This window comes from Athalia rosae, chromosome 4 (genome assembly GCF_917208135.1).
Source record: "Athalia rosae chromosome 4, iyAthRosa1.1, whole genome shotgun sequence".
In the NCBI taxonomy this organism is placed as follows: domain Eukaryota; kingdom Metazoa; phylum Arthropoda; class Insecta; order Hymenoptera; family Athaliidae; genus Athalia; species Athalia rosae.
The window spans coordinates 18,057,104-18,082,380 of NC_064029.1; the positions used below are offsets into that span (position 1 = coordinate 18,057,104).

At 41.8% G+C, this 25,277-nt stretch overlaps 2 protein-coding genes across 3 annotated transcripts; one reads left to right on the plus strand and one right to left on the minus strand.

Moving 5' to 3' along the window:
- Positions 1-6,038: 6,038 nt before the first annotated feature.
- On the minus strand, positions 6,039-24,915 carry LOC105688738 (UDP-GlcNAc:betaGal beta-1,3-N-acetylglucosaminyltransferase-like protein 1). The gene is made up of 10 exons (XM_048654476.1): positions 24,771-24,915; positions 22,578-22,800; positions 22,440-22,504; positions 22,256-22,321; positions 22,011-22,174; positions 21,786-21,938; positions 21,569-21,698; positions 21,347-21,496; positions 21,147-21,261; positions 6,039-6,373 (listed from the first exon to the last, which is right to left on the minus strand). Exons 1-9 carry the CDS (start codon positions 24,786-24,788, stop codon positions 21,181-21,183), a joined length of 1,050 nt encoding a protein of 349 aa, XP_048510433.1. The 5' UTR covers positions 24,789-24,915; the 3' UTR covers positions 6,039-6,373; positions 21,147-21,180.
- Positions 9,773-20,750, plus strand: LOC105688752 (facilitated trehalose transporter Tret1-2 homolog). 2 transcript variants are annotated; one of them, XM_048654449.1, is made up of 10 exons: positions 9,773-9,928; positions 11,873-12,035; positions 13,695-13,830; positions 17,817-18,025; positions 18,421-18,690; positions 18,819-19,041; positions 19,154-19,356; positions 19,469-19,648; positions 19,851-19,985; positions 20,062-20,750. In XM_048654449.1, exons 1-10 carry the CDS (start codon positions 9,888-9,890, stop codon positions 20,146-20,148), a joined length of 1,647 nt encoding a protein of 548 aa, XP_048510406.1. In that variant the 5' UTR covers positions 9,773-9,887; the 3' UTR covers positions 20,149-20,750. The 2 variants fall into 2 exon arrangements, with proteins under 2 accessions (XP_048510406.1, XP_012260702.2); XM_012405279.3 differs by lacking the exon at positions 9,773-9,928 and adding an exon at positions 10,661-11,395.
- Positions 24,916-25,277: the final 362 nt, after the last annotated feature.

The following is a 25,277-nucleotide window of genomic DNA, read 5'->3' on the forward strand; positions in this document are numbered from 1 at the left end:
TTTTTCACTTAATACCAGCGAAGAAAAATCGCAATGATATCCAGCGAGCTCGTTCGCATCCCTTAGGTTTTCTAGCTCTACTTTTAGCCGTCTTAAGATTCACAAGATTACACCAACCACTAATCCTACGGGTAAAACGAGATCAAGAAACTTTTTCAGACTGACTTTTTTACGGCTTCTTTAGTCTCCCTCCTCACAAGAAGACGAGAGAAGTTCCTCCAGCGACTAAAAGGTTGTTCGGATTTACTGCCAGCCTTGAGATTAAACTTCGCTCAATTAAAGCTCGCTGTATATTATACACACACCGCACGAACAATTGCGTAGACTATTTCTTTTTGTTTTTCTCCTTCACGATTTATCCTTCTTTATTTTACCTTCATCGAATCGTCTAATTATTCACTCCTGGACTCCGACTCACCAGACCACTCGATTTTCTCAACAGATGTATACAGTAAAATATACGCTGAATATTTATCGGAAAACTGGTGATGAAATTAAGGGGTGAACCGTCGAGTCTTCGGTTCGAGGGGTTGTATGAAATATGCGTTTCTTCGTGATATTCGCGTGTACAGGTGATAAGTGAAAGGGTAAAAATCGATGTCGGGTCGTAGGCCACATCGATTCGAAGACAATAACCAGAAGGAGTAACTGCATAAATATTCAAACAATGCACACCCCGTGTACGTACATACTCTCGAGTTATGTTCGAGGGTTGTGAAAATTTTCATAGTTTGTGTAGTTTCTCTTTGACTCGCGGAATATTTGCAATTTTGAGTGGTGGTAATTTGCAAACCTTGAAGTCAGTGCGGCGATATTGTCGGTAAATCCCCTACCAGGGAATCGCTGTATTCATGGTAATGTCGAACAAAGTCAACCGTGCAGTGACGTGAAGTAAAATTACTCTTTTCCCGCGAGACAAAAGGAAAAAAAATAAATAAAAAGAGATAAAGAAATAAGGGGAAAAATTGACGGCGCGAGAAATAGGCTATCTCCTCTCGAATTACCTTATCGTGTCGTCCTGTTTCTTTCATTCTTTTTCTCCTCGCTACTCCCCTCGCCACCATAGGTGGAGAGGCACGAGGGATCAAAAACAATTCGAAGAGCAGATGGAAAAAAAAAGAAGAAAATTATAAAACGAATACCAATATTGGGAGTCACTCCTTCCTCGAACGTCAGAAATTGTCTGACGTAATTTATATCGAATTCACAACCGCGAAATTATCTTCTCTCGTCCGTTTCCGATATTTGATACGTGCGAGGGAAAAAATTTCTGCGACTGGACCCCCGCAAGGAGTCGGGGTAAAAATGAATCGGTTGAGTTTTCGCGGAGTTTTCGTTACCGTAGCGAATTAACGACCCATATTCTGTCCGAGGAAGTGGATGCTGCTCGTCGTAAAATAGTGGACGTGGTCTGTTGGAGCCGTAAACCACTAATAATGCTCGTACAAGGCTTGCTGCGAACTGTGATATTATTCGAGAAATTGCAGCGGTCAATTTCACGCGTTAAGGGCGACCGTCACAAATGTGCGATGGTCGGACGACCAGACTTTCCACCCTACGGCGTACGAATATATTCAAAATTTTCGGTCTATTCACGCGTAAACGTGTAGCGTGCGTTATAATCTCGTCGGAAGAAGAGCTGAACAATTCATATAGGATATATGATTTTCATCCGCACAACGTATTTAGACTACGGGGGAGATCGCGGTATTATTTTGAGGTCATGATCAAAGTTTCACGAGCCGCCAAACCGCGAAACCACCATGATAGAGAGTAAATTATGAACACGTATAGCTCGTATTTCAGGGGTGGTACGTATAATACATACATGTTACAAAGGATATCGAATACTGGTTTTATTGCGACTTTGGGATTTGGTGAGTAAAGTTGACGAGAAAAAAAAAAAAAAAAAAACGAGAAACGAGAGCAAGAAATAACTTGGTATTGTGGGAATGAGAAGAGAAAAGTTCGAGGGCGTGAGAAAAAAGTAGAAGTGAAACGTCGATGAAAAGGGGAAATCCTTGAATGAACCAACCGTACCGATGGCTCCGGGGGGACGAAGCGAATAATCGAACGAGAAAGTTGGAAAAATTCAACAGGGTATACGACACACGTGATGCAAACCTCGCGACAGGAAAAAACGTGAACTCTTCGATCTGCGCGACTTCTTTTTTTCTCCTCGCAACTCCGAACCGTCATGAATAATTTCTATCGAGCGTACGTTGAGATCGAATTCACTTCACATATGCGAATGTGAAGTTTAAAAAATTCAAAATCACGTATGAAAATCGACAAAAGAAGTCGTTACCCTTACGTAGCGGTTTTATAAATCAAAGTCAACGCGGGTCATGAGTTTCTAGTTTAGACCGAGCGAGGATTTCATCGAGCTGATCAATTGTGCACAAAAGTAGTAAACAAAAGAAGATAAAGAGAAGAAGAAAAGTCGTCGTGCAATTTTATCTGGGAAGCTGCAGCAGCAATCTGATTTCTTACGTGTACGTATAACACGTGGAATCAGAATCGGCCGCCACCGCAGAGGTTCAGTCGACAGGGAAAATGGATGAAAAGGGAAGACGACTATTGGGTGATAAAAACGACGGAGAAAAGATTGCTTCTCACAATAAAAACGTGGAGAAGAAAAAAAAAAAAAAAAAAAAAACCGTGGCGATCACGTAGAGATCCTACAGGATCCGCGAAATACGACGTAGAGGATTTTAGGTGCAGTAATCTCCGTTCAGCGACTCATATACAGCCATTCGTGATCCGTTCGACGTATCGCGGAGGGGTGTGAAACGAGCCAATTAGTATAGGACAAATTCGAATGCAGCTTCTAATCGTTGTACACACGAATATGGGAAATGTATGGAAACCTCGCAGAGGCACTCACCGTACACGTTTACCGATTACTCAATCACACGGAGTACGTAACGTGACGTAAGTATACCTACCTAAACCGTGCAGTTAGGTATCGGTCTGGATCTGGATAAACCTTACAACGTGCGCGTATACGTAAACCATCCCCTGCAGCGATGTCGGTTCGATTATCTCCCTGATTCGAAGTAGGTAACGTTCGCGAACAGCTGCAACTGACAGTGTTGGTGCAGGGTTTATCTACTTACGAAGCGAACGAATAACCCCGCCGTTGCGGTTGGAAATCAAGCAGCTGTCATCGAAGGCATGCGCGATCTTTCCGCTAAATTTATTAATGAGTCGTTTAACGTTCTCTCTCCTCCCGTCTTCTCTCCCTCCCGAGTTCCGGTGCGACGATGACATCGGTGGCGACTTATTATTCGGGTTACATCGGTTAATTTTTTCTCGTTAAAATATCCAAGTAACATCGATGAGGAGGATTTTTTTTCCAATCAAGATTGATGAGGGTCATTTTTTATGCATCAAATTACATCGGCTGACGAAGAGGACGGTTTATCACGCTTAGAAATAACCGTGTTACACGCGGTGAATTTGAATTCGAAGATTTAAGCTTGTTAAAGAATGATTTCAGAGAGAATTCATCCAGCTAGCGGTACATCAAGTTTGAATTAAATTGCCGAATCAATTAGGAGGAACTTTGGTGTTCTATTTATAGGCGATGCCTCTTATACGCGAGAGCGGATAAGCTCTGCGTATTTCCCCAAGATTTACCATGTAAAGCTGCGAGTACGTATAACGTCGGCGGTTTTAATCAGTTAGATCTCTAGGGCTTAAGAGCGAGCTAATATCCCGACGGAAATTTCCCCTTTCATTCGTCTCTACTATTTTTCATTTTGCTGTTCCTTTCATTTTTTTTTATTCGCGATTTTAGGTATCTTTCTAGCTTTTACTTTCTTCCTACTTCACTTTCCCGGCATCAACGCGCCCCCGACGATACCTGAATGGGACAATATGTTCCGTCGTACATTGTCACGCGACACGGCTTATAGCAGGATAAAAAAATTTCAGCCAATCCTACGATATTGCCACCGATGGAGGTACGTCTAGTCACAGTAAATTCCGTTCTGCTGTACAGCAAAATAAGGAGTTTAATCAGGCCACGCCGTAATTCGTGACTGGAAAAAAAACTGCACTCACATGTGATACGAAACGTCCGATTCAATTTTTATTAAAAGTCGCGTTTCTTTCGCCGAGTAGACGTGAAGGTACAAGTGAATATCGCTAATTATTTGGCCGAGGTGAGATTCTAATTTCCCATTAACTTCAGGTGAATGGAATTAAGCGTATATTGTTTCACCGTAAAGTTTTGATGGGAATTTAATTCGATGGATCCAAAAAGTTTTTTACCCCACATTTATATTCTCCGTAAAATAAAAATCTTTACGCCGAGGGTGAAATTCCATCAACCCGGATCTGATTAACTTTGAAAACGAAAATATTTACGCCCGATATCGGTTGATATTGATTGACATCGGAATAGCTACCGTGAGAAGAGAGTAATCGGCCCTCGGATCTTCGGGAATCGATATACTTTTCACCGTCGAAGAAGCTTTTCTTACTCGCACGCGGAAAGTTGAAGTGGAATTATTATTTTCATCTGTCGTGCAGAAACTCTCTAACGTACGAATGCGAGCGTATCGTGAATTTACATGAAATAAGAACTGGAAGCGTCAGCTGCACTCGGCAATTGGACGTTGGCGTTGCACTTTGCACTCGAGTTTGATGCATTTCCTGTGGAACGAAAGCGTACGTACAGGGGGTGTACGTTCTTGACCTAGGTTAACGCGGGTGAGCCGCGAAGATGAGGCGAGGTAGTTTTTAGAAGTCGAAGCGGCGCATCGCCGGTGCATGTCCGCTGTTTATAAATATAGCCGCACACATCGTGACGCGAAAAGTTAAAATGAAGACGGTGAAAGCTCCCGACGATTCCGCAGCTGTGGGCTAAAAGTTTCGCGAAGCTTTCCACCGTGGAAAAGAGTTCCGCAGGGTTAATGACCAGACAATGTCCGTAGCTTCTTATTTCTATACCTTTTTCCACCGCATCCCGTTGGAGCTTTTACCTGTCATGGTCGCGCAGGGGTGTAGGTGCAACCTCGCCGGCCAGGAAATAAAAGGCTGAACATAGGTATACACACACACACGCACACACACACGCTCTCTTCAGCGCCATTTGAAGGGTGGATGTCATTATTTTTTCATCTTTGCTAGAGCTGCAGAAAATAAAAGAAATTAGCACAAACCACTGTAGCGCCTGTTCTACCTCATAAAGTATACGATGTAATGTTTTTCGACGTTCAATTACTCTTCTTTCTAACAATGTCGATGAAAATATAGGTGAACTACTTTAATTTTCAACCCATCGAAAATGGTCAAGCATTACGGAAAACCTTGATGGCACAACGTAGGTAAGCCGAGCTTAATAAGCTCCAGGGAACAAAGAGGATCGGAGTATAGTAAGGATGTGTAATGTATAGGTACCTGTATATATGCTACCGCGGAGATAAGCTGTAGTATAGATATACAGCCTCGAAGTCTTCTGAAAACCAGAAACGTTCTCGTGGGATAAGGGAGAAAGGAAAGAGAGGAGAAGTTGAGGATAAAATAAAATAAGGCAAACGGCGCTCGGGTATGAAACTAAATTTGGAAACTTTAACGTTTCACGTGATTTACGTTACATTTATGTTTTTCGTCGTGCACTGTATTTAGCGAAGAAGATTCTAGGTTCTTTTCCTCATCGTGTTTGCTGCTACAGCGTATCCTATTCCGGAAAAACTGTGTAGAACATTTTTACTCTTTTCTTTATTTTAAAGGATTTCTCCGGTATCGGAATTCTTAAAGCTGGATATCCGCACGTCGAGCTTTCGTTGAATGGAAATCCTTTGAATTCTGAATTTTCCCGGAGGTAAATAGTTTTTCGTTACTCACCAGATGATACGACGACACTGCAGGAATATAGGATGTTCGTTTCTTCTGCTATTCGACGAAACGGAAACAAGCTAAATTCTTTTTCAGTTTGCAAAAGAAATTTCAGTATTCACGATCACCTCGGTCTCTTCGACTATGACGGATGATTCTTAATCAAATTATTATCATTTAATCAATCAGACGAGATTCACAGAACGTTAATATTTCGTTCACTTTATAAAACTGTAAATACATTTACGTTCTTGAGATGCCTCGTGTGCACACTTGCAGGACTTTTTTTTTTTTTTACTGAACATTATCACAGGTTACCTGCTTACAAATTTCATCGTTGTGGCAAATTTTTTACTCTGATTTGGGACTAGATTATGAACGGATAAGATTGATTCTTACGTGCAACGTCGTCGATAAACTTCCAGTTCTTGGAGCTGGTTTCATCGATTTGATAAATTTCTAAAAATATTTCATCGTCCATCGGTTGCATATCCGGAAACGCATCGGGTCGTCCATCTCCGCTGAGCTGCGTTTGAAGAAACATGAAACAAAACGAGGAGAAGAAATCTTTATGCAATACAAACTTCGCTGTACATTTGGAATGGGGTTGCGAAATACAGGGTATAATATACATTTAATTGCCCACTTGCGTTGAATCATTGCGAAGCTATTAATCTTCACGATTCGAATAAGTGAACGAATAAATCTTACAAATTGAACGATTAGAGGATAAAAACGAGAGGGAGGGTATCGAAAGGTCTGTCAGACGGGGATTTGCGTAGTCTTCTTCCATTGCCCGTGAAAACGACGAGATTGGACAGCTTGTATGTATAATATCATCGGTGTATTTTTTTACAACGTTATATGGGCAAGACCTCCGAAGAAACGAAGACGTGGGGAAGAGAAGAAAAAGAAAAAAAAAAAAGGAAAAAGTGAAATACATTTTCGAATATCAAAACGATGAGTGGCGAGACGATAATATATTGCTGCAGTCCCGATGTCTTTCACTTTTTCCGCGAGCAAAAAAGGGAAAAAGTCGCCGCCTGCGATGGACCAGAGAGTCTGCGACAAATACAGAAATTCTCATCGTCGGACTGATCGTAACAAAAACTTGTATACCCATGAAATATCATCACACGATTTTTATACACCAACTTCATGGACGTAAAGAATCAGAGTTCACATTCTATGAAGAGTCGACAAAGCTGGTTCAAGCTGTCTGGTATTCGCAACTGACATTAGACGAGAGCTTCATTTTTCATTTTTAACGACGTTACTGAATTCTAATATATTCGGTAAAAATCCTATCTGTATAGAATTTTTTTTGTTCAAAAAAAAAAAAAGAAAAAGCGCCTACAAACTTTCGTAACTGATGCATGAATATATCATGATCCTCTATGCTCTGATGGGTCATAGAAAAAAAAAGAAAAATGATATAAAAATAATTAAAAGTGACAAGTGGAGTGAAAGCTCAATGAATAAGAATGTGAGTTTGTTTTCTGTAAGATTAGTTTGAAGTAGGTATTTTTCGTTTCGAGCACTCGACACGAAGGAGGTTGTACACAGATGGTTTAAAATTGTCGCGATTATCCAGTTGTGGGCGACCCGGGGAGCAGATCTTGTTATTTTTCGTCTCGATGCCCCCGATGTGTAGATCAACCGCATCAACATTGCTCATGCGATATCGCACATGCACTTGTAAACAAGGCACACCGATTTTGCTCTTGAAAAGTCTATGAGTTAATTTCATTTGCGAGATAACACAACGACGTCGTCTGACAAGTGCATCCTTCGTGTGGGGTGAATCGCGTGCGTAAATTATCCACATGCGGTAGGTACACACAGCGCTATCGCCAAAGGTCACTGACACAAATTAGCCGGTCGTGTCAATTTAGAGGTAAACGAACATCGCGGTGAACAACATCGACGCGTTTCGCAGTGAAATTCTGCTCGGAAATGAGAAAAACAACCGGAAATCCCGATATGTAATTGCAAAGATTCGAAACCGCGAAGGACGAGGATTCGATCGTTAATCTAAATTTACTGCAACTCTAACTACGTAACCCGCGATAATTAATCAGACCTGGGACAGTATTTTTAAAGTGGTACAGAGCGGGCAGCGGGTTCGCAAACCCCGCTTAATTTATTACGCTATAGTAACGGTAGGCGAGACAAATTCTTCGGACGTATTGCCGCGTCTAAAAAATACGCGGAGAAATTAAGACGGATCATTGAATTTCCGATTCGGTTGTTCGACTCGGGATAAATTATCTCGGTATCTCGTCGAGACTCTGGGAAGCTTAAGCGCGCGATTACCTGGCGTGGACGAGCGAGTCGTCACGTAGGAGCGAATTTCTTTCCGTCGTCCTCGTTCGAGCGCCAAATATTTACTGTAAGAGCAACTCGCGAATATTCCAAAACGTCGAAAGGGAGAACAAAGTCCACCCGTCGGTTTCGTCGACTTTATCGACTCGCTCCGGGCAACACGAGTTATCGCGGCGGGCCGGTAAAACGCACGTAGACGTAATATTAATACGCGGTAGTTGCTGCTTCGATATAATTCACGAACACGACAAACGTCCATGAGAAATGTAGGAAGAGACTGATCTAAAGTTGTTCAAGTTCAACCTTGCCGCTTAGTTATCGGGATAGAGTGGGTCAAGGTCTGTGAGATTCACTCGTCGTCCAGGGTCAATTCCGCGCCCCTGTAATCGAATAATCACTCGTCTCAATCCCAACGTGCTGCTCAAGAAGGTTAGTCGGGTAGAAAATCTGATTTCTTTTTTGCTTTTTTCATCGCAATCGCTTGGAAAACGAATAATAAATAACAATTATCGTGCAAAACAACTACTGAGGATCTTCAATTATTTTCGAGGCAAAAATTATCCGATTACACACAGGAAAAAGTCGCAGCAGCTAAGATCGGGGAGGCTGGGGTGAAATGGACTCGGAGGTCAAATGTCGTCCAGCCCTTTTCCCCAACTCCGGTAAGTCTTTCATATTTTTTTTTCTTTACAATCGACGTTTAGTATTCCTGAATTAGCATGTTCTTAGCGATTATTCTGTACGAGACGGTTGTAAAATAAAAATGTACACGGTGGTTATTGAATATTTTCTCAATAGACATCCGTTTGGGGAGGAATGGTCCGTTCGGCTTTCATTCTTCATTTGACGAATTGTACCGCATGCTTTGTCTTTCTCGTTGCAGATGGTACGTCATTATGTACAGAAAAAAGAGAGACAAGATTGGTCCAAATTGGCCGTTGAATCCGTAACAAATTGAGGACGACGAAGCCCAGGTTATTTTCAAGATGTGTCATCGAAGAAATGAAAAATAGAAAAACGCAGTTCATTCCGCCCCGTACACAGGGTGGAACGGACTTGAGGACACTGTTTTAGTTTATTGGTATAACGAACGAAGTATATTGTTTTATGTCATCTTCACTTACGAATTTTGTTGTAAAAATGTTTGAATAAACGGTTCCTAATTTTTCTTAAATTTGCTCTGAACGTTACGTGGGCCGTTTCGACCCCGGTCTCCCCTATACTTAAAAAATTTCAGAACCAGGTTTCTATTTATTCTATTCTAATTCTGTAGACGGAGATAAATCTTACCTAATTTGACCGAGGTATTGAATTTGGAACAAAAGAGTAAAAATTGGCATTTGACTAAATAAAACGAAGGTTGATGCCAACGTAATCAAAGTTTTCGCGCTATGGTTGTCCATCTGTTTAAATATAATTTGGGCAAATTAACAATCGTGTGTGTTCAATGATAAGAATGCCATGACAAATGAAATAGTCAATGTTCTGGTTAAATACATCGATAATTATTGCTTCCTGAAGCTTAGCGATAATTTCACGTGGGGTGTAAAAAAGAGCAAAAAAGAAATCATCTGATTTTATCAGTTGTTCACGCGAAAATTTTTCCTCCATGTTGAAAACTCAGGGTCATTGGCTGATACTACAGTGTGATCCGAGTCATCGTTCGATCGCGAACTAGCTGTAGTCACAAAACAGTCGGCTTCATTGCTACGATCATGGATGAGGGTGAAAACGCTGTTCATGAGTACGTTGAAAAGTAAGTGAAGTAACGTTCGTATTTCAATTAATCGCTCAAAATATCTAGACCAGGTCCATTCTTTAAAAACTAAAATTATTAATTTACGATTGTTCTTGAAAAACGACTTTTTCGTGGCGAATGATTCGAATAAATTAATGTACTTGGAGAAGTTTTTTTGGCATTCGTTATGACACCGGTAAGAAACCTCATGTATTGCACGACCTCATCTGATCGTCAGTGTGGAGCTATCGAGACTACGAGTACAGCATTTCAGCAAACGGATTTCGAAGCCTGAATGGGGTGGTATGATAGCTCATGCACAGCATAACTATATCGAAAAAAAAATAGCGATTCGATGAAATGGCGTCCCGCCCCAACGTTAACCCCTCAACTGAAAAAGACGATATCAGTCGTTAATTGTCATTTTATTGGACGAATCTTTAGGTACTTAGCTTTTGGGGGTCGCTGAGTTCAAGAAAATCCCCCAAAAACCGATTTTCATCGGATGATTGACATTCTTGGGAGACTTGACGCATATCAACCCCCAGACTTCGTCCGAATTGATATCATCGGGAGTCACACTTATGTCGTACAATAATGTAACGTGTGCATGCATGTAAAATAATTTAGCGCGAGCGGCGCGCGCCTGTTTATTTGGCATGTGTAAATCTATATTAGGCTTAACTGAGTCACTATTTATATGAGCGCGGACCGGCAAATCTCTTACTCTGCAAACGACGGCTAAGCCTACGTTGCAACGTTTTGTCAAAGTGTTCCCGCAAACTCACGAAGACTTATTTGACAAATCAGTGAGTGATCGCTACATGCACTCAGGTGCATTCTAAAACATACGTGCATTTCGAAAGACTTGTATTTTGTACCGTAAACGTCGCATTCCGCTACAAAAGATCGAACCGACGAGAACCCGGTCAGAATCTATAGGAAAAATTAAAATGCAAACCTATGTTAAAATAATTTCACGACCTCGTGAATGAAATAGATATAAATTTAGCAGAATTTTTCTCGTATCGAGACGGATCTTTTTTACCTCTTATTATCGTAGATGCAATTACCGCGGCAAAGAGAACAAATTTTCACCTGTTGAATACCAGAGTATATCAGGGGCAACACTCGGGAACTTTGCCTACTTCATAATCTGAGGTCGTGCAGGGGGTCGGAGGTGTTTGATCAATTTCTCGATCCCAGTTACAGTAACGTTCGATAAATTTCAAGATAAATTCCGGTCAGATGGAAAATCAACTGGAAAGTCGCAACGAAGGGTGTGGAGACTGTAGTGTAGATTAAGTCGCGAGTGAAGAAATAAAAGATTTTCGCACGAACTGACAATCGATAGACTTTAACTCCGATAAAAAAAAAAAAAAAAAACAGGAGGAACGATTTTACGGAAGTGTGTTCGAAATACAAACGATATTATACCAGTTCTGTATACCTACCCTCGTTCTAAACGATGGAAAAAAGCCTGGGGTAAGCCGATAAAGTTTGTTAGACATAATAAACTCTCGGTTATATAATAACTTTGAAATTAGGTGGAGCGTTGTTCAATTAATTTTCTTCCTCTCATTTTTCTTTGTTCTCGGCGAATGTAGAGGGCATGTTGGAAAAGTTTTTGGCATTGATTTATTCTCTATTGTTGCAAATATAATTTACGTAAGTCAGAGCAATGGTTAGAACAGAAAAAAAAATTTGCCAAGATATCTGATCGAGAGCTGCGTATTCGTTGGTAATTATTTTCCCTAATTACAATTGTTCAACCGAACTCGTAAATTCCATTCTCTCCGTAAGTTGCGACGTCGTCGTTGCCTTCGCGAACAAACGCCAAGTAATCTCACTCAACGAAAGTCAGACCAACCGACGCGCGAATAATTGATACCTCGAATGAATCTAAAAAAAAACTGGACCGACGAAAGTGCAAAATAATTTTCTTTTTTTACCTCTCCTCAGACACGAAGCTCAAATCCCTCTGAATTCGGGTCATCCACAAATTCTAGGACCGATCGACCAGAATGGGAACGAAAAATTTCCGCCAGGCAACAAACAAAATTTCGAGAACAAAACAGTGACATGGAAACAGCAAGGGTCCAATTCCAGAGGGGTCTTTGCGCAGGTAAATTTTATCACCGTTGTTTGACTGCTCGATCGTCTGGAGGGTATGCGAACTACGTATACGGTAAGGACTACCGTGTAGCAGCATTTTCGTGGAATGTATTTCTCGCGTTTCTTTTTCACATCGAAAAGAAAAAGAGAAATAAAAAGAAAACGGACCGAAGAGGGAAAAGAAAAAAAAAAAAAAGATCCACATCACAGACGAATATTTCTCGCAATTTTTCACCCTGCACTCAAAGTCAGAAGTGCTTCGTGTAAAAGTAAATCGGCCGCTAGAATCGCGTCATCCCTTTCACGAGAGGTTCCGAGGAACGGCGCCATTGGCGTAGAATAATATTACTACCCCTTCGCGCGATGTATATCCACAGGCAAGGGTTGGTACCTTTGAGATGAAAAAATTGTATTTCATACTCAAGCAAGTACAAGCAACTTGCGCATATAATTTTCAAATATTCCCCACAGGAAGTTCGCTCCGTGCATTTCCGGCACGAGGATTCGAGATATTCAAAGTTGATAGACCGAGGCGTTAGATTTTCACCCAAGTAATTTAATTCAATAGAAAGTTCTTCCGTGTACATCCCCAGGTACTTTCGAAGCGGTTCAAAAAAGATCCATGGAGAAGGATTTAATCTCAATACACTTAAACCCCCCGGATTTCGCGGTACAGATATATATATATGCGATATATAATTTAAATACCAACCCCTGTCAAGACCGTAGAATCGTAAGGACTTTGAGCTCCTTTGAAAAAAATAAAAGAAACGAAAGATAAATTCAACGTCTAGGGTTGAACGTGAAAAGCTCCGGGATCCCACGGCCTTTAAAATACAGTTTCAATTAACCCTTTTTATGTCGTAGATACAGAAGCGCCGTCAATGAATTCTACCGTACAAAAATCGTCGAGAAACCGCGAGTCATCCGAACAAGAAACTTTCGTTTTTTTTTTTCCGATGGCTGTCTATAAAACGCCTAAAAAGCTTTTCAATTTTCTCGCGCACCATTTTAATTCGACCCCCGAAGAGATACTCGAAGAAATTTAAATCCGGCTGAAAATGAAAGGAAAGAAAAAAAAAAGCTAACGATGTTCTGAGCTGAAAATAATGATCCCATCTTCATTGTTCATCTCAGCTTCAGCTCGTGTCTTTTACTACGCGGGCCTGGGGGACCGTTTGAGAAAAAAGTACGGCGCGGTCCAATCGGGTTGTTTTATATAGGATAGCTGTAGACCTCCGAGGTCGTTAGAGTTTACCGTGTCGTTGAATCTAACTACCCTGTCGGATAACCCAAAGATTCGTTTCATTTTATTTCTCAACTGCAAAAATCGGCCTCGATCTCCTTCTGCCCCGATAAAAAATTGTATCGGTTGTCCGAAGATATTTTAACGCGGCGTGAAGATCTTTCCGCGTCAGTTTTTCCAAACACATCGTATACAGGGTGGGAAAGAAGTGCTTTCGCATATATTTGCTTCTCGTTACCTAGCGGGCCAATTTCACGACTCGCATAATATCTCGAGGTCGCGTAACACCGCGCAACGGTGTCCCAGAGCGTCGGTTATTCCGATAAAAAATAACGACGACGTTCAAAAATCAAAGGAACTTCTTTGCAACCCTTGCCAATGCGATTTACATGTATTCTGAACTACGTTTTATTTGTTCTTTAGTGCCTTGTGACGGGAGCAGTTTTAATACTGACGGTGGGATGCGGTATGCCGATAGGATTCAGCGCGATACTTCTTCCGCAATTGGCGGAAACGAATGGAACGATGCACGCGGACGAGGAACTCGGATCATGGATCGGTGAGGGGATAAAATAAGTGCTAAAAATACAGCTAACGAAATCTCCGTTTGATGAATATTTCGGGAGGTGCTGCGGGTTCGCTTTTTTGCCCTTTCGGTACATTCGCAATTCGCGACTTCATGCATACAGAAACAGACGAAATGAATTCGTAACGAGGTTTTTACTTTGACCTGTAGCTATTCATCTCTGAATTGTGTACGTCTAGCTTTGATCTTTTCTCTTTTCACGTAGTGCACGCGGGGTAGCTTCGGGTCGGCGAAAACCCTTGTCTCTTGAAACGTTCCGTTTATTTCGGTACGCGAACACGTTTGTCCCTCACTAGTAAGATCGAGAGTCATTGCCAAAAATTTGTTGCTCTCGCAAAGATTGACCTTTGGTCGGATCGGCGTTAGTTGCATTCGCAATGTTCCACCTTATTAGCAAACTTACTCTGAATCGTCCGGTAGCTAGGGGTTGTAAACCAACAAAAAATGACGAGTGGGTGGATGTGGAGCACCGCGAGACGACGAGAGTCTTTCTTGTCATCGTTGGGCGGATTTTTCCGTGAAGCGCAGTCGAAAGACTGATGTGAAATTTATAGTATACAATAAGTGGGTGCCCGTACGTGTGTTCAGCAAAAAATATATTCTCACAATTGGGCCGCGGATGTGATGCCGATTACAGTGCAGGATCAGGATCGGTAGAAGTCATCTTTTACATTGACGGATGGATGACTCTATTGGTCGTAAAATTAATTTGTAAATTGGCAAAGAAAATTCGCGTGTGCCCCGTGGGTTCCGAACCGCGAATTCACTGACCCAGATATTTTTTTATTGAATAATTTTTAGGGTCTGGACTATTATGCGGTAATTTGTGTTGTGGTATAAAAAACTTCCCATCGTCGCCTGTTGGTACCGGATGATTAACGTTCGCAGAAGCCGATTTCGCGATGATACGAAAATTATCGAAGATCAATCGCATTCCCTTGCGCGCGAGAGAACGTACCGGTGAATAATTAGAATACTTCGTGGGACGTGAGATTCCAAAAATCATCCCCTTTCAGAGGCTGGAACCATGAAGCGATGGGTGATATCGTGCGCCGTAACAGAATCCGAGATTTTCGTTCTGTGGTGCGAAGTTGGAATGGGGTAAACTTGAAAATTAGGAATAAAAAATGCGTCATCACCCCTCGAAGAACTCGAATCGCAAACGTCAATTCGTGTCCTCTCTTCTCGCCGGTGTCACTGACATAGATACATGTTTATTGAATAATTTCGTCTGGTCCGACGGGCGCGCGTCAAACGTCAGTCAATCGTTTGGATTCATTTAAAATACATTTATTTTCGTGTTTGTTATCAGGTCATGTCAATGGCTCTAAAAGGTTAATGTTTCGTAATTTTTTTCTTCAAATTCATACCGCAACCTCAATCCGACGAGTGTGAGTGACCGACACCCAGTCGTAATAAATTTGAGTGTCAAGGCTTATCTCGTAAAAAGTGCATAGGATTCGACGCTGGCGCGACGAGAAAATATCGCCTATTGAAATCAGTCGGAGCTTCGATTATTTTCGGGGTCGCCGTCGACTGCAATCAATCCTCGGCTGTAAGGGTTGAGTAATTTTTTTTTTCTTCAAATTTCACATCTTGTACAACGATTACCGCGAGCGCGTTACGAAGGGAGAATTTATCGCCTTTTTTGCTATAGGCGTTTCGTACGATGACAGAAAGCAGAAGCCTTATCGCACGTTTACTACCCTCCTTTCCGCCCAGTTTGACTCTGTACTACGCGGATATATCTTGTATACTTATACGTAGGTAGAACCTGCACACCGAATAGACCAGCGCCGGCTGGACATCATTTTCAGCTTTACGAATCATAAAGTTTTCCCACCGACGTTGAGATTTCGGAATTTCAGTAACTCTCGTAACTTCTACTTCTGAATTACCTTCCGAGTCAATTTGAAACATGAGATCTACATTCGGTCCCCACGTTATACCTGCACGCGACGAGGTGGAAAATATGATGCCGTTCAGCCGCTGCAACTAATAAAAATCATCCTCGATTCACCTTACTCAGAAGAAAAAAATGAATCAAATCGTGATCTTGCAAAATTTTAATCGCTAACTGACTCCACAATAAAGAATAACTTTCACTGTACTAATTATGGTTGTTTGAGTGCTATTTATTATGACTAAAAATACCGCGGCTCTAATTATTCGCGAATTAAGGGTTTGGAGATTGAATCAAACTTTGGAAAGGTGAAACGTATACGTGGCAATACGTATGTGAGACGGTTGGGGTATTTGAGCAGAACGCGAGAATGAAGGGATGAGTAAATCTTGTGTAATATGGATAACAACGGATAAACTTAAGCCACTATAGAAACAATTTCCGGAATTCCAAAGCTCTGCGGTGCAGGTAAATCGTACGAAGATTTAAGGTAGGATAAATTTTGGCGTAGTTAAGCGGGGCAACTTTGCAGAAGTCGGAATAGAAACGTGCGCGGCTACAGAATGTACGCTCATCGGGAATATCAAGGAATCGTAGAAACTGAAATATTTGGAAGAATATCGAAGACCGGAACCGCCAAAATTGGACCCTGACCTACTAACCACAGATTTTTGCAAAGACAATTGAGCCATTAGTGTTAAGGGCGTTTTATTTCGTTGTTTCTCAATTATGGTGTGACAATTTGTTCGTTATACACGATGATTTACTTAAACGTACATTAAGCGAATCCGTCACGTAGGAAGGAAGTGAAATGTGTGTCAAGGTCACCGCATCACTTGACCTTTAGCTCTTAACACTTTTGCTTTTGCCCCGATGCAATGATAGATTAAGCCCAATTTCAACGCGCGATACACCAACACCGCTCTAACGCGATATATGCCACTCGGCAGCAACGGTGCACCACGAATCGTCACTTGCACTTGATCTTTACTCTCGTGATCGTTCTCGCCTTGTCCATAAACCGCGAACTCGCACTCTAAGGTCGACCCTTACGCAACTTCGAATACAAACGAACTTCGTTGGGTGTCTCCTCGTGAGGGAATAGAATAGAGAAACTGAGGAAAAACTCTTCGGGAGGGGGGTAGAAACTTTGTGCGTGTCTTTTGACGATATGGCACGAATAAGAAATTAGGATCAAAGTACAATGAGATGAAGGACAGAGGGAGAACAATGTGCGTGGGTAGAGTTTGTAGCGATAATAGTTTTTGTGGTACAATTAGAATTGTTCTTCCTGCGCGGTACTTTGAGGATTCTTTGGAGAGCGATGGATGACGGGACGCAGTTTATAACAAACTTTGACAATCGCGTTGCTAGATTGCGAGCGACACAATTGTTATCCTCTTGTTTGTCGCAGTTTCGCTGAATTATATCAGATGTGTACACGCAGACATTGAGGAAGGTATGTAACCGGACTTGACGGTAGCGTTGAAAAGTTTTAATTCAGAAACCGATGATCGTTACCGGTGCAGCGTCGGAATAAGCGCAATCTTGAAAACGTAGGAGTATACAAGTCGGTGGAAAAGTTCATTAGTCGATTGAATTTTTTTTCGAACCAGTAATTGAAAAACTTATTAAAAGCTTTCGAGTTTTATTGGATGAATCTTTGAGTAATGAAGTTCCTCGGCCGTCACATCCTAAACTCTTGTCTCGAGTTGCCTAGCTTTTACAACGTCGCGACGGACTGACTCCTATACGCTTAACTCAGCCATTTCATTTCGCCTCTTCTCATTTTTATTTTATTTCTCAAACCTCTTTGGCGCGCCCCCGTCTCCCCAATTCACACTCTCGAAGTGTATCAGCGTCTGGAGCAAACTGGATTCTGCCATAGATACTTATTTTTCGCTATAAAACCCATCCAATCTTTTTCTCTACGCGCTGGTATTTCGAAGGGAACGGAGTAATCCTGAAAATTCCATCAGCGATTTTTCTCGTCACTCCAATTTTTTTTTTTCTTTTTCCAAAATTTCGTACAATGCGAATTTTTTTATTTTTACAGCATCGGTACACAGTCTAGCGACACCGTTCGGTGCCTTACTTTCCGGTCCTTTAATGGACGCGATTGGGAGGCGAGGATCGCTCCAACTGTCCGTAATTCCGTTGGCGGTAGGATGGATCATTATGGGCTTGGCACCAAGTATAGCTGGGATAATAGCCGGCAGACTGGTATCGGGAGTCGGCGTTGGTATCGTCATCGTACCTTCTCAGGTAAACACACTTGTACTTGTATTTCTCCCGATAACGAGTCACCGAAAATGAAGAAAAAAAAAAAAAAAAATCCTTTCCAAGAAAGTAACGTAACGATGAATTTTTCGAACGGGTTTCCGGAACCGCGGTTGGTGTACGCGTGAATTTCTAGATTCGAGCACCTTTTTCCACGCGCCGGGGGCGCATTTATAGAGTAATCAGAACTTTGCGATCTTTAATTAAAAGTAACCCCTCCTGGTCCGACGCAGCGGTGAAATGGAACGGAATTAAATGAAACGAAACGAAACGGAAAACAACAAATTGAAGGGTTGCTTAAAGGTGCCGAGCGAGGATCAAAGGCGAACGCGCTGCGGGATCCTTTTACTCTATTTTCTCTTCTTGTGTCATTTCGGTAGGTCCTGCTAGGTGAAATAGCAGATCCCAAGCTACGGGGCGCCCTTGTTGGTACCCCTTTCGCCGCCTACAGTGCCGGAATTCTGTTGGTGTACGCCTTGGGGGCAAAATTCATATGGAAAACGGTGGCGTTTTACGCTCTCGTACCCCTTGTACTCGGCATCGTCGCTCTCAGCCTCTGTCCCGAGAGCCCGGTTTGGTTGGTGAGGCGACGAAGAACCGAAGCTGCTAAAAAAGCCCTCGCATGGTTCCGCGGTTCCGACATGAAGCAGGTGAGACAATGGAGCTAAAAATTGATTAATCGATTTCCGAGTTTGAGAACGAAAAATTGTTATTCTCGTCTCCCTTCGCTCTCCGATCTGTCGATAATCCTGTTCTTTGTTACTCGTGTGTGATTCAGGTGGAAGCGGAAATGGCTCTTTTGGAATCTAGAGCGCGAGTAGACATCGCCCGTATATCGACTACCGTCACACTGCGAGAGCAGGTTTCTTCGGCTCTCTCGAATATCAAGAACCCGGGAGTTCTGAAACCCTTAGCTATAATAAACATATTCAATGTTCTGCAAGTATTAGCCGGTACCTACTTGATCGTGTTTTACGCGGTGGAGTTCATCAGCGGAATCGGTAATTACGTCAAATTAATCATTAATCAACGCTTCCCGAACTCGCGAACTCGAACGCGAAAGAATAATTATTAAATAATTAGTAAATTTTACGTTTCCAAAATTTTCCCCAGGGAGTGAAGGGGTCGACCACTATCTCATAGCCGTGATAACAGCGGTGGTTAGATTCGTCTTTTGTCTGATAAGTAGTATCCTGTTGCTCCACACGGGGAGAAGAGCCTTGGGAATTATTTCCGGCCTCGGAACGGCTTTGACTTCTCTTGTCACGGCTGGATACATGCTGGCGAGAAAAGGAGAGCTCTCGACTGACATGGATGTGAGTATATTTCACAACTGCGGTAAATGATAAATTCAAAAAAAAAAAAAAATAATAATACAAACAACGGTAACAATTTTAATTAAAATTTCAAAACTATTCCTACTCAAAGCTCTACGTTATGGGGACCTGTATAATACTGTACGTATGCGCCAACACGGTGGGTCTCATGTGTCTCCCGGGAATCATGGTGGGTGAGCTTTTGCCTCTACGAGCCCGAGGTATAGGAGGCGGGTGCACGTTCTTCTTATTTCACTTGACTTTGTTTGGAGTGACAAAGGTGTACCCGGAGGTGAGTAGTGGGAATTTCCCAATTAGCGCAGAAACGCGAAAGTCACGAACAAACGTGTAGCACTACCTTTGCAGTCATCGTGGGCCAGGGCCCGACGCCTGCTTTGAATTTATCAGAAATTATTCGCGCCGATCTAATAATTATTGGCCACGGAATTTCATCGATCGGAAAATCTATAACGAATGGAATTCACGATGTGCAGGTGAAGGGTGCGGTGGGACTGACGGGAATTTTCACGATATTCGGTGCGTCGGCACTTCTGGAAGCGGTTTTCGTCTACGTAGCTCTGCCGGAGACAAAGAGTCGCACTCTCGAAGAAATCGAAGACTATTTCCAGGTGAATAATTTATCAATTGAATTTTTCATGGCTCGCTAACTACGGGAAACTTGTTAACGAAGTTATTCCATTGCAGGAGGGAAACATGCTGTGGGTTACGAGACAGAGAGAGCCAAAAATAAACCCCGCGAATGCCGCTTCAACGCATAAAAGTTCTCCGTAATTCTAGTTTTAAATATTTTCAAGGGATTCTCACACATCTGTATTATGTAAATAGACGCGATTGTATTATTATTTTTTTTTTTTTCCATTTGTTTAAATGATTGATTAATTTATAGGTAGAAAATTGTAAGATATTACGGTGCTGGGCAAAAATATAGACTCAACCATAGATTTGAACATACTTACCATGTAATTAAAGTAAAATATTAACTTGTAATATGAAAACTGTAGGGTAAAACGTTCTCGTTATTGATTTATAATCACTTTTATTTTGGGTATTCTTATTACGTAATAATTTTAAAGGGTTGTTTGTGTGACGGGTGTGAACTGTGACGCAAGTAAGACTTGGATATCTCAGAGGGTGGTTAAAACATTCTCGAAAGAGGGAATTGAAAATTGTGGCAAGGAAAAACGATCGGGGCGACCTTCTCGATATTCTTCTACCGTGAAACGAGCAGTTTTTCGACAACTTTCCAAAGCAGGAGTGTCATCGTCAAGTCTGGTGCGCGAATTCAACCCTGGTACGATATGGATGAAACGATAATGGGGAGAGAAAAAATGTGACGATATTTTTTTTTGATTAAACAATTACTTTTTTACCTATTTCGTTGTAAGCAGAGAATAATAAATGTGAAAATTTGAAAATGAAACCAAAGACAATAACGAGGAGAACAAAATCAAAAAAAGTAACCCTAGGAAAAACATGCGCTAAAAAAATTTTTCTAGGGGTGGTAACTACGAGAGCTCCAGAAATTCGGGGTAACGAACATTCCGACTTACTCGCGACTGAAATGCGCGAGATATCGGCAATCTTACCATCTCAGGCTACGGGATCGACGGCCGCGAAAACGCCGGAGTCGATCCAGTTGTGACGCTGTCCACAGTCGGTATCAGGTGGCTTTCTCTCGCCCCGTCAGCGATCAATATTTATATACATGTATATATTTTTTCATCGGAGACGTTAGCGCGAAATTGAAAGAATAGTTATTTTCGACTCACCGTGTCCCGGATTTTTCAGGAACCGCGAAAACCGTCAATGAAAGTGGACGAAATCCCTGCCTTCCGTCAGAGCCAATGATTGTAAATTCCCTTCGAACTCTCCGTTCGTCATATCCTGTTGATTGGTACGTTACGTAATTCAGGATTAACGAAACCCATTCGATCGGGAAAGATAAGATTATTAGTAAAATCGAACTCACCAGTTTAACGCAAATTATGAACGGGGGACAAGCTTCCGTGAAATGAATAATGGGGATGGGTCGCTCGGTTTTTTTCAACGTCGGCTCGTACGACACGTAATTCTGTCCGATTTTTCGTCGATCTACGTCGCAAAAAGCGACGACTTTGTTCTGGAATTATAAATCACACGATCTGGTATCCAAGAATTACAATCGTCGTTCGAAGACACCGATAATATTTACTTTATTCTCTTGGCTGAGACTTCTGAAGAGCTTTCTCCCCTGTTTCCCGGCGTTCCATATCGTCAGTTTACTCCACAGCGGAAGAACTCGATCTTGCAGACGTGCGATTCTCAAATCCCAAATGGTATTCCTGACGACGATCGTGGTGGTGAATTGTAAATTTTACGATTCGGCGCATCCGAATTCTCCCCAAATAACGTACGTTTCGTAAACTCACTCAGAAATGGAGAACGTCGTCGCTCGAGGATGGTAAGCGTAGATCAAAACGGGGAAATCAACTTTCAGAATTCGTCCGCCGAGGTCCAGGTGCGAATAAAAAAATACCAAGTCCTCCGGGCAACCGTTACCAGCTTCCGAAAAACCACCGACTCTGCGAGAACAGATCGTAACTGCTGATTCAAACGACGATCTAATTGGTAAAAAATTTTAGAACTCGACTCACTTCTGAAAGACGGATTTGTGACAAAACCAGGTCGGCATGATGATCGTCGGCCCGTGAGAGGTGTAAATTTGTTCCTCGAGTTTGTCGCCAGAAATTGCGTTCGCCCAGTTTGTGAATCTCGGAGTAGCGTTCTCAGGCGATCTTTTGAACTTTCCTCCTACTATCTACTTGTAACGCATTAAAATACCAGAAATCATCCCTATTCCGGATACCTACGCTAGCTCACATTCCGATGAATTACGTACCGCATTTTTTTCATCTTTCGCAACTTCGTACTGCGCTTGTATTCGGCAGGGCAGCATAATGTCATCCTGTGACGCAAAATTGACAAAAGAATTCTTTACCGATTGATATCAATGAAAACAAAGAACAACGAAACGAAACGATGGGCAGACATCTAAATATGATGGATATAAGATTTGGACATACCACATCCTGAAAGCACAAGAATTCCCCAGTAGAATTTTCGACGGCTCGATTTTTTGCGTAGCCGACTACAATCGAAGATAAGATGCTATCAGACGGCAGCGAAAAAAATTCAGTCAATAGCGAAATAGTTAGTCTTACCCCCTCTTGGATCGGGTCCTTCATTTCTGTGGATCCTCAGAGAGATAGATAACGACTTGAGTTTTCCTCGCCAGGAGTTTAATATTTTCAAGGTTTTATCGTTACTCGAATCATCGCAGACTGAAATCTCGAGTTTCATAGTCTTCAGGGCGGTCTGTTTTTCTATAGACTCGAGGCAGGTATCAATCCAAGGCTCTCCATTTCGAATCGGCAGTATTACGGACTGTAAGAACAATAAACCACATCGATTAAATTGACTTACGCCGAACCATTGATTACACCTAGAGGCAAAAGCGATAAAATCATAAAAATTTTAATTCGGCAACAATAATTAGCGTTTAAAAGCTCTGTCCAATTAAAGGGCATTTTTTTTCGCGGGCTTCTGGTATTTCGGTCCAAGATATAGCAAAAAATAGCGTCAGTCACGCAAACTATGCCCTACTATATTCCGATCCCCGAACCAATGACTCCCAAAAAAATTGCCTACAGTTTACCTGACACGCAATATTTTTTTCGCTATACTTTGGCACCTGTACCGGTAGCTTATGCGACAAATATGCTCGTCATAAGCGGAAGTAAAGTGCTCCCAGCATAATTTAAAAGAAATGGAAACAAATGTAGGATGAATAAAGTATTTCAAGTACCACTAGAGGTTTATCGGCATCCGTCTGCATCCCGTCGGTGTGAATCGCGATCAATGATCGAAAAAAAAACACGATATCACTGACAGCTGTCAAAGGAAACCGCACGTGGACTGGTTCGAAGCAGAACGCTATCAGCTGACTGCCTCTTTATCTCTGCAAACAAGCCCTGCGCTGGCGCGCGAAAACATGGCCGGACGCAGCGGCAAAGTTCGAAAGTGATAAGTTTCGCCGGTTAATTGATAACAGGAGATTACACATTTGTCCATGTATCATTAGCTGATCGGCGTACTGTGGAGCCGTCAATTTAAAAAAAAAAAAATTAATCAGCCAAAATTCCAGGCGATGCGACACCGCCGGGATATTCGAGATCGAAAAGACGTCTGATGATATTCGAGGAAGCTCTAATGGAATAATGATGAACCAGGACCGTGAAAGCGTAATATTTTTTGGTATATTCGATAAGGTTACGTACAGACGGAGCGTTTCAACAGATTCGAACGAAGGGATGAAGAATTCATAAGTCCTGCGATTCGAAATCCGTAAGAAATCAATTAATTCCAATCCACCCCAGCTCATCGCTGAAATGTATTCGTCGAATTGTGGGAATATGAAATTGATTCGGATCACTTTTCTCATGTACCGCTTACTGGAACCGATTGGGAATGTAACATACTGTCCTCCGAGAGATCGCAGCCCTCGATCAAAGCTTGGCCGCTCTCCAAAATACGAAGCGCATACCGTGTCATAATATGTGATATATCGTACGCGTGATATACATTCATGAGAGAATGCAGAGCAAACGATATTTCTCGTATCACGTCACCACATCATCCCGTAGCACTTTCGCGTTTCGAATAGCCCAGATTACGTGTCATACCGACGTACAATAGCCTGGCGAGCATGCGATTTGTACGTCTCTGAAGTTTATTAGAAAACGAGATAACTAAAAACTATTCAAACGATTGATTTCAATAAAACTGAACAGCGGATCACGTGACGGGTACAACGACAGCATCGATGATGTATTTCCTCCCTTACAACTTTCGAAATCTGAATTTCAACGTGTGATTTTTTCCTCGCTTATTTTTCCATCCTGTATTGGCTCATTTTACTTCCGAATTATGTACACACACACACTCGAGCGAACTTATCTCTTTATTATTGTTTGAGCGAATTGGACCGAAAAGAATCTTTAGAAATTCTTAGGAACTTCTTTTTTCTCATCCGCCTACGGGATGAAAGAAAGTGAACGAAGTTGAGGAAATATGAGATACGATATGATATTTTCTCGATGTATCGCCCCCGGAACTCTTTCCCCCCGTAGTTTTCTACGACGAATCGATCAAGGGTTGGTCAATTATCTCAATTCTCTCTTTCGTCCGCTAAGTGAGTAAAACTTTCGTTCAATTTTTATTGTCGCGTGTCGTTGCGCGTCGCGTCAAAAATAAGTGTGCAAATGTATGTCGTCGGGGTTCCGATTCGACACGGAATTTTGACGATAAAGGTGATTAGTCGTATCGCGTGAACCGGATCCTTTCATTACGCTTACCAGACTCATTGTTTCCATTTCTACCTCTGTTCGCAAAGGTGAAATAATTCCAAATCCTAGACGTTCGGAGGCGAGAGAAGAATCCCCTTCTTTTGAAAAATTCGTTTCCCTTACATGGGATAATTTTTGAAGAAATGCGTGTGAGCTGTAGAAAAAGAATTTCATTAAATTCTCTTAGATTTTTATATCAAACTTTTGTTTGATTTTTGTTATCGGATACCGTGATCAACATTTCGAACTTTATTACCAAAGTTTTTGTTCCGTGACAGGAGGATCAAAAAGAAGAAGTTTACTTTACGTTTTTATTTCCTTTTTCGTATATAAGCGAGAGCAAGTTCGCGTTCTAAAAATTTGTTAATACCGTAGAACGGAACGGAACGGAACGCACCGCACCTATACATGTTCACGCATTCGTACGTTACGTCTGGTATATCGTATTACAAAAAAAGTCTGAAAGTAAATTAAATTTGCCTCGAAGAAAATGCAGAGGTGGGTATATTATTTCTA

Coding starts and splice junctions, on each gene's coding strand:
- LOC105688752 (XM_048654449.1), top strand. CDS start 9,888: ATGGATGAGGGTGAAAACGCTGTTCATGAGTACGTTGAAAA. Junction 18,026..18,420: donor TCGTCATCGTACCTTCTCAG/GTAAACACACTT, acceptor TCATTTCGGTAG/GTCCTGCTAGGTGAAATAGC. Junction 19,357..19,468: donor AGCTCTCGACTGACATGGAT/GTGAGTATATTT, acceptor TCCTACTCAAAG/CTCTACGTTATGGGGACCTG.
- LOC105688738 (XM_048654476.1), bottom strand. Junction 22,505..22,577: donor AGGACCCGATCCAAGAGGGG/GTAAGACTAACT, acceptor CTTCGATTGTAG/TCGGCTACGCAAAAAATCGA. Junction 21,939..22,010: donor CACAAATCCGTCTTTCAGAA/GTGAGTCGAGTT, acceptor CTGTTCTCGCAG/AGTCGGTGGTTTTTCGGAAG.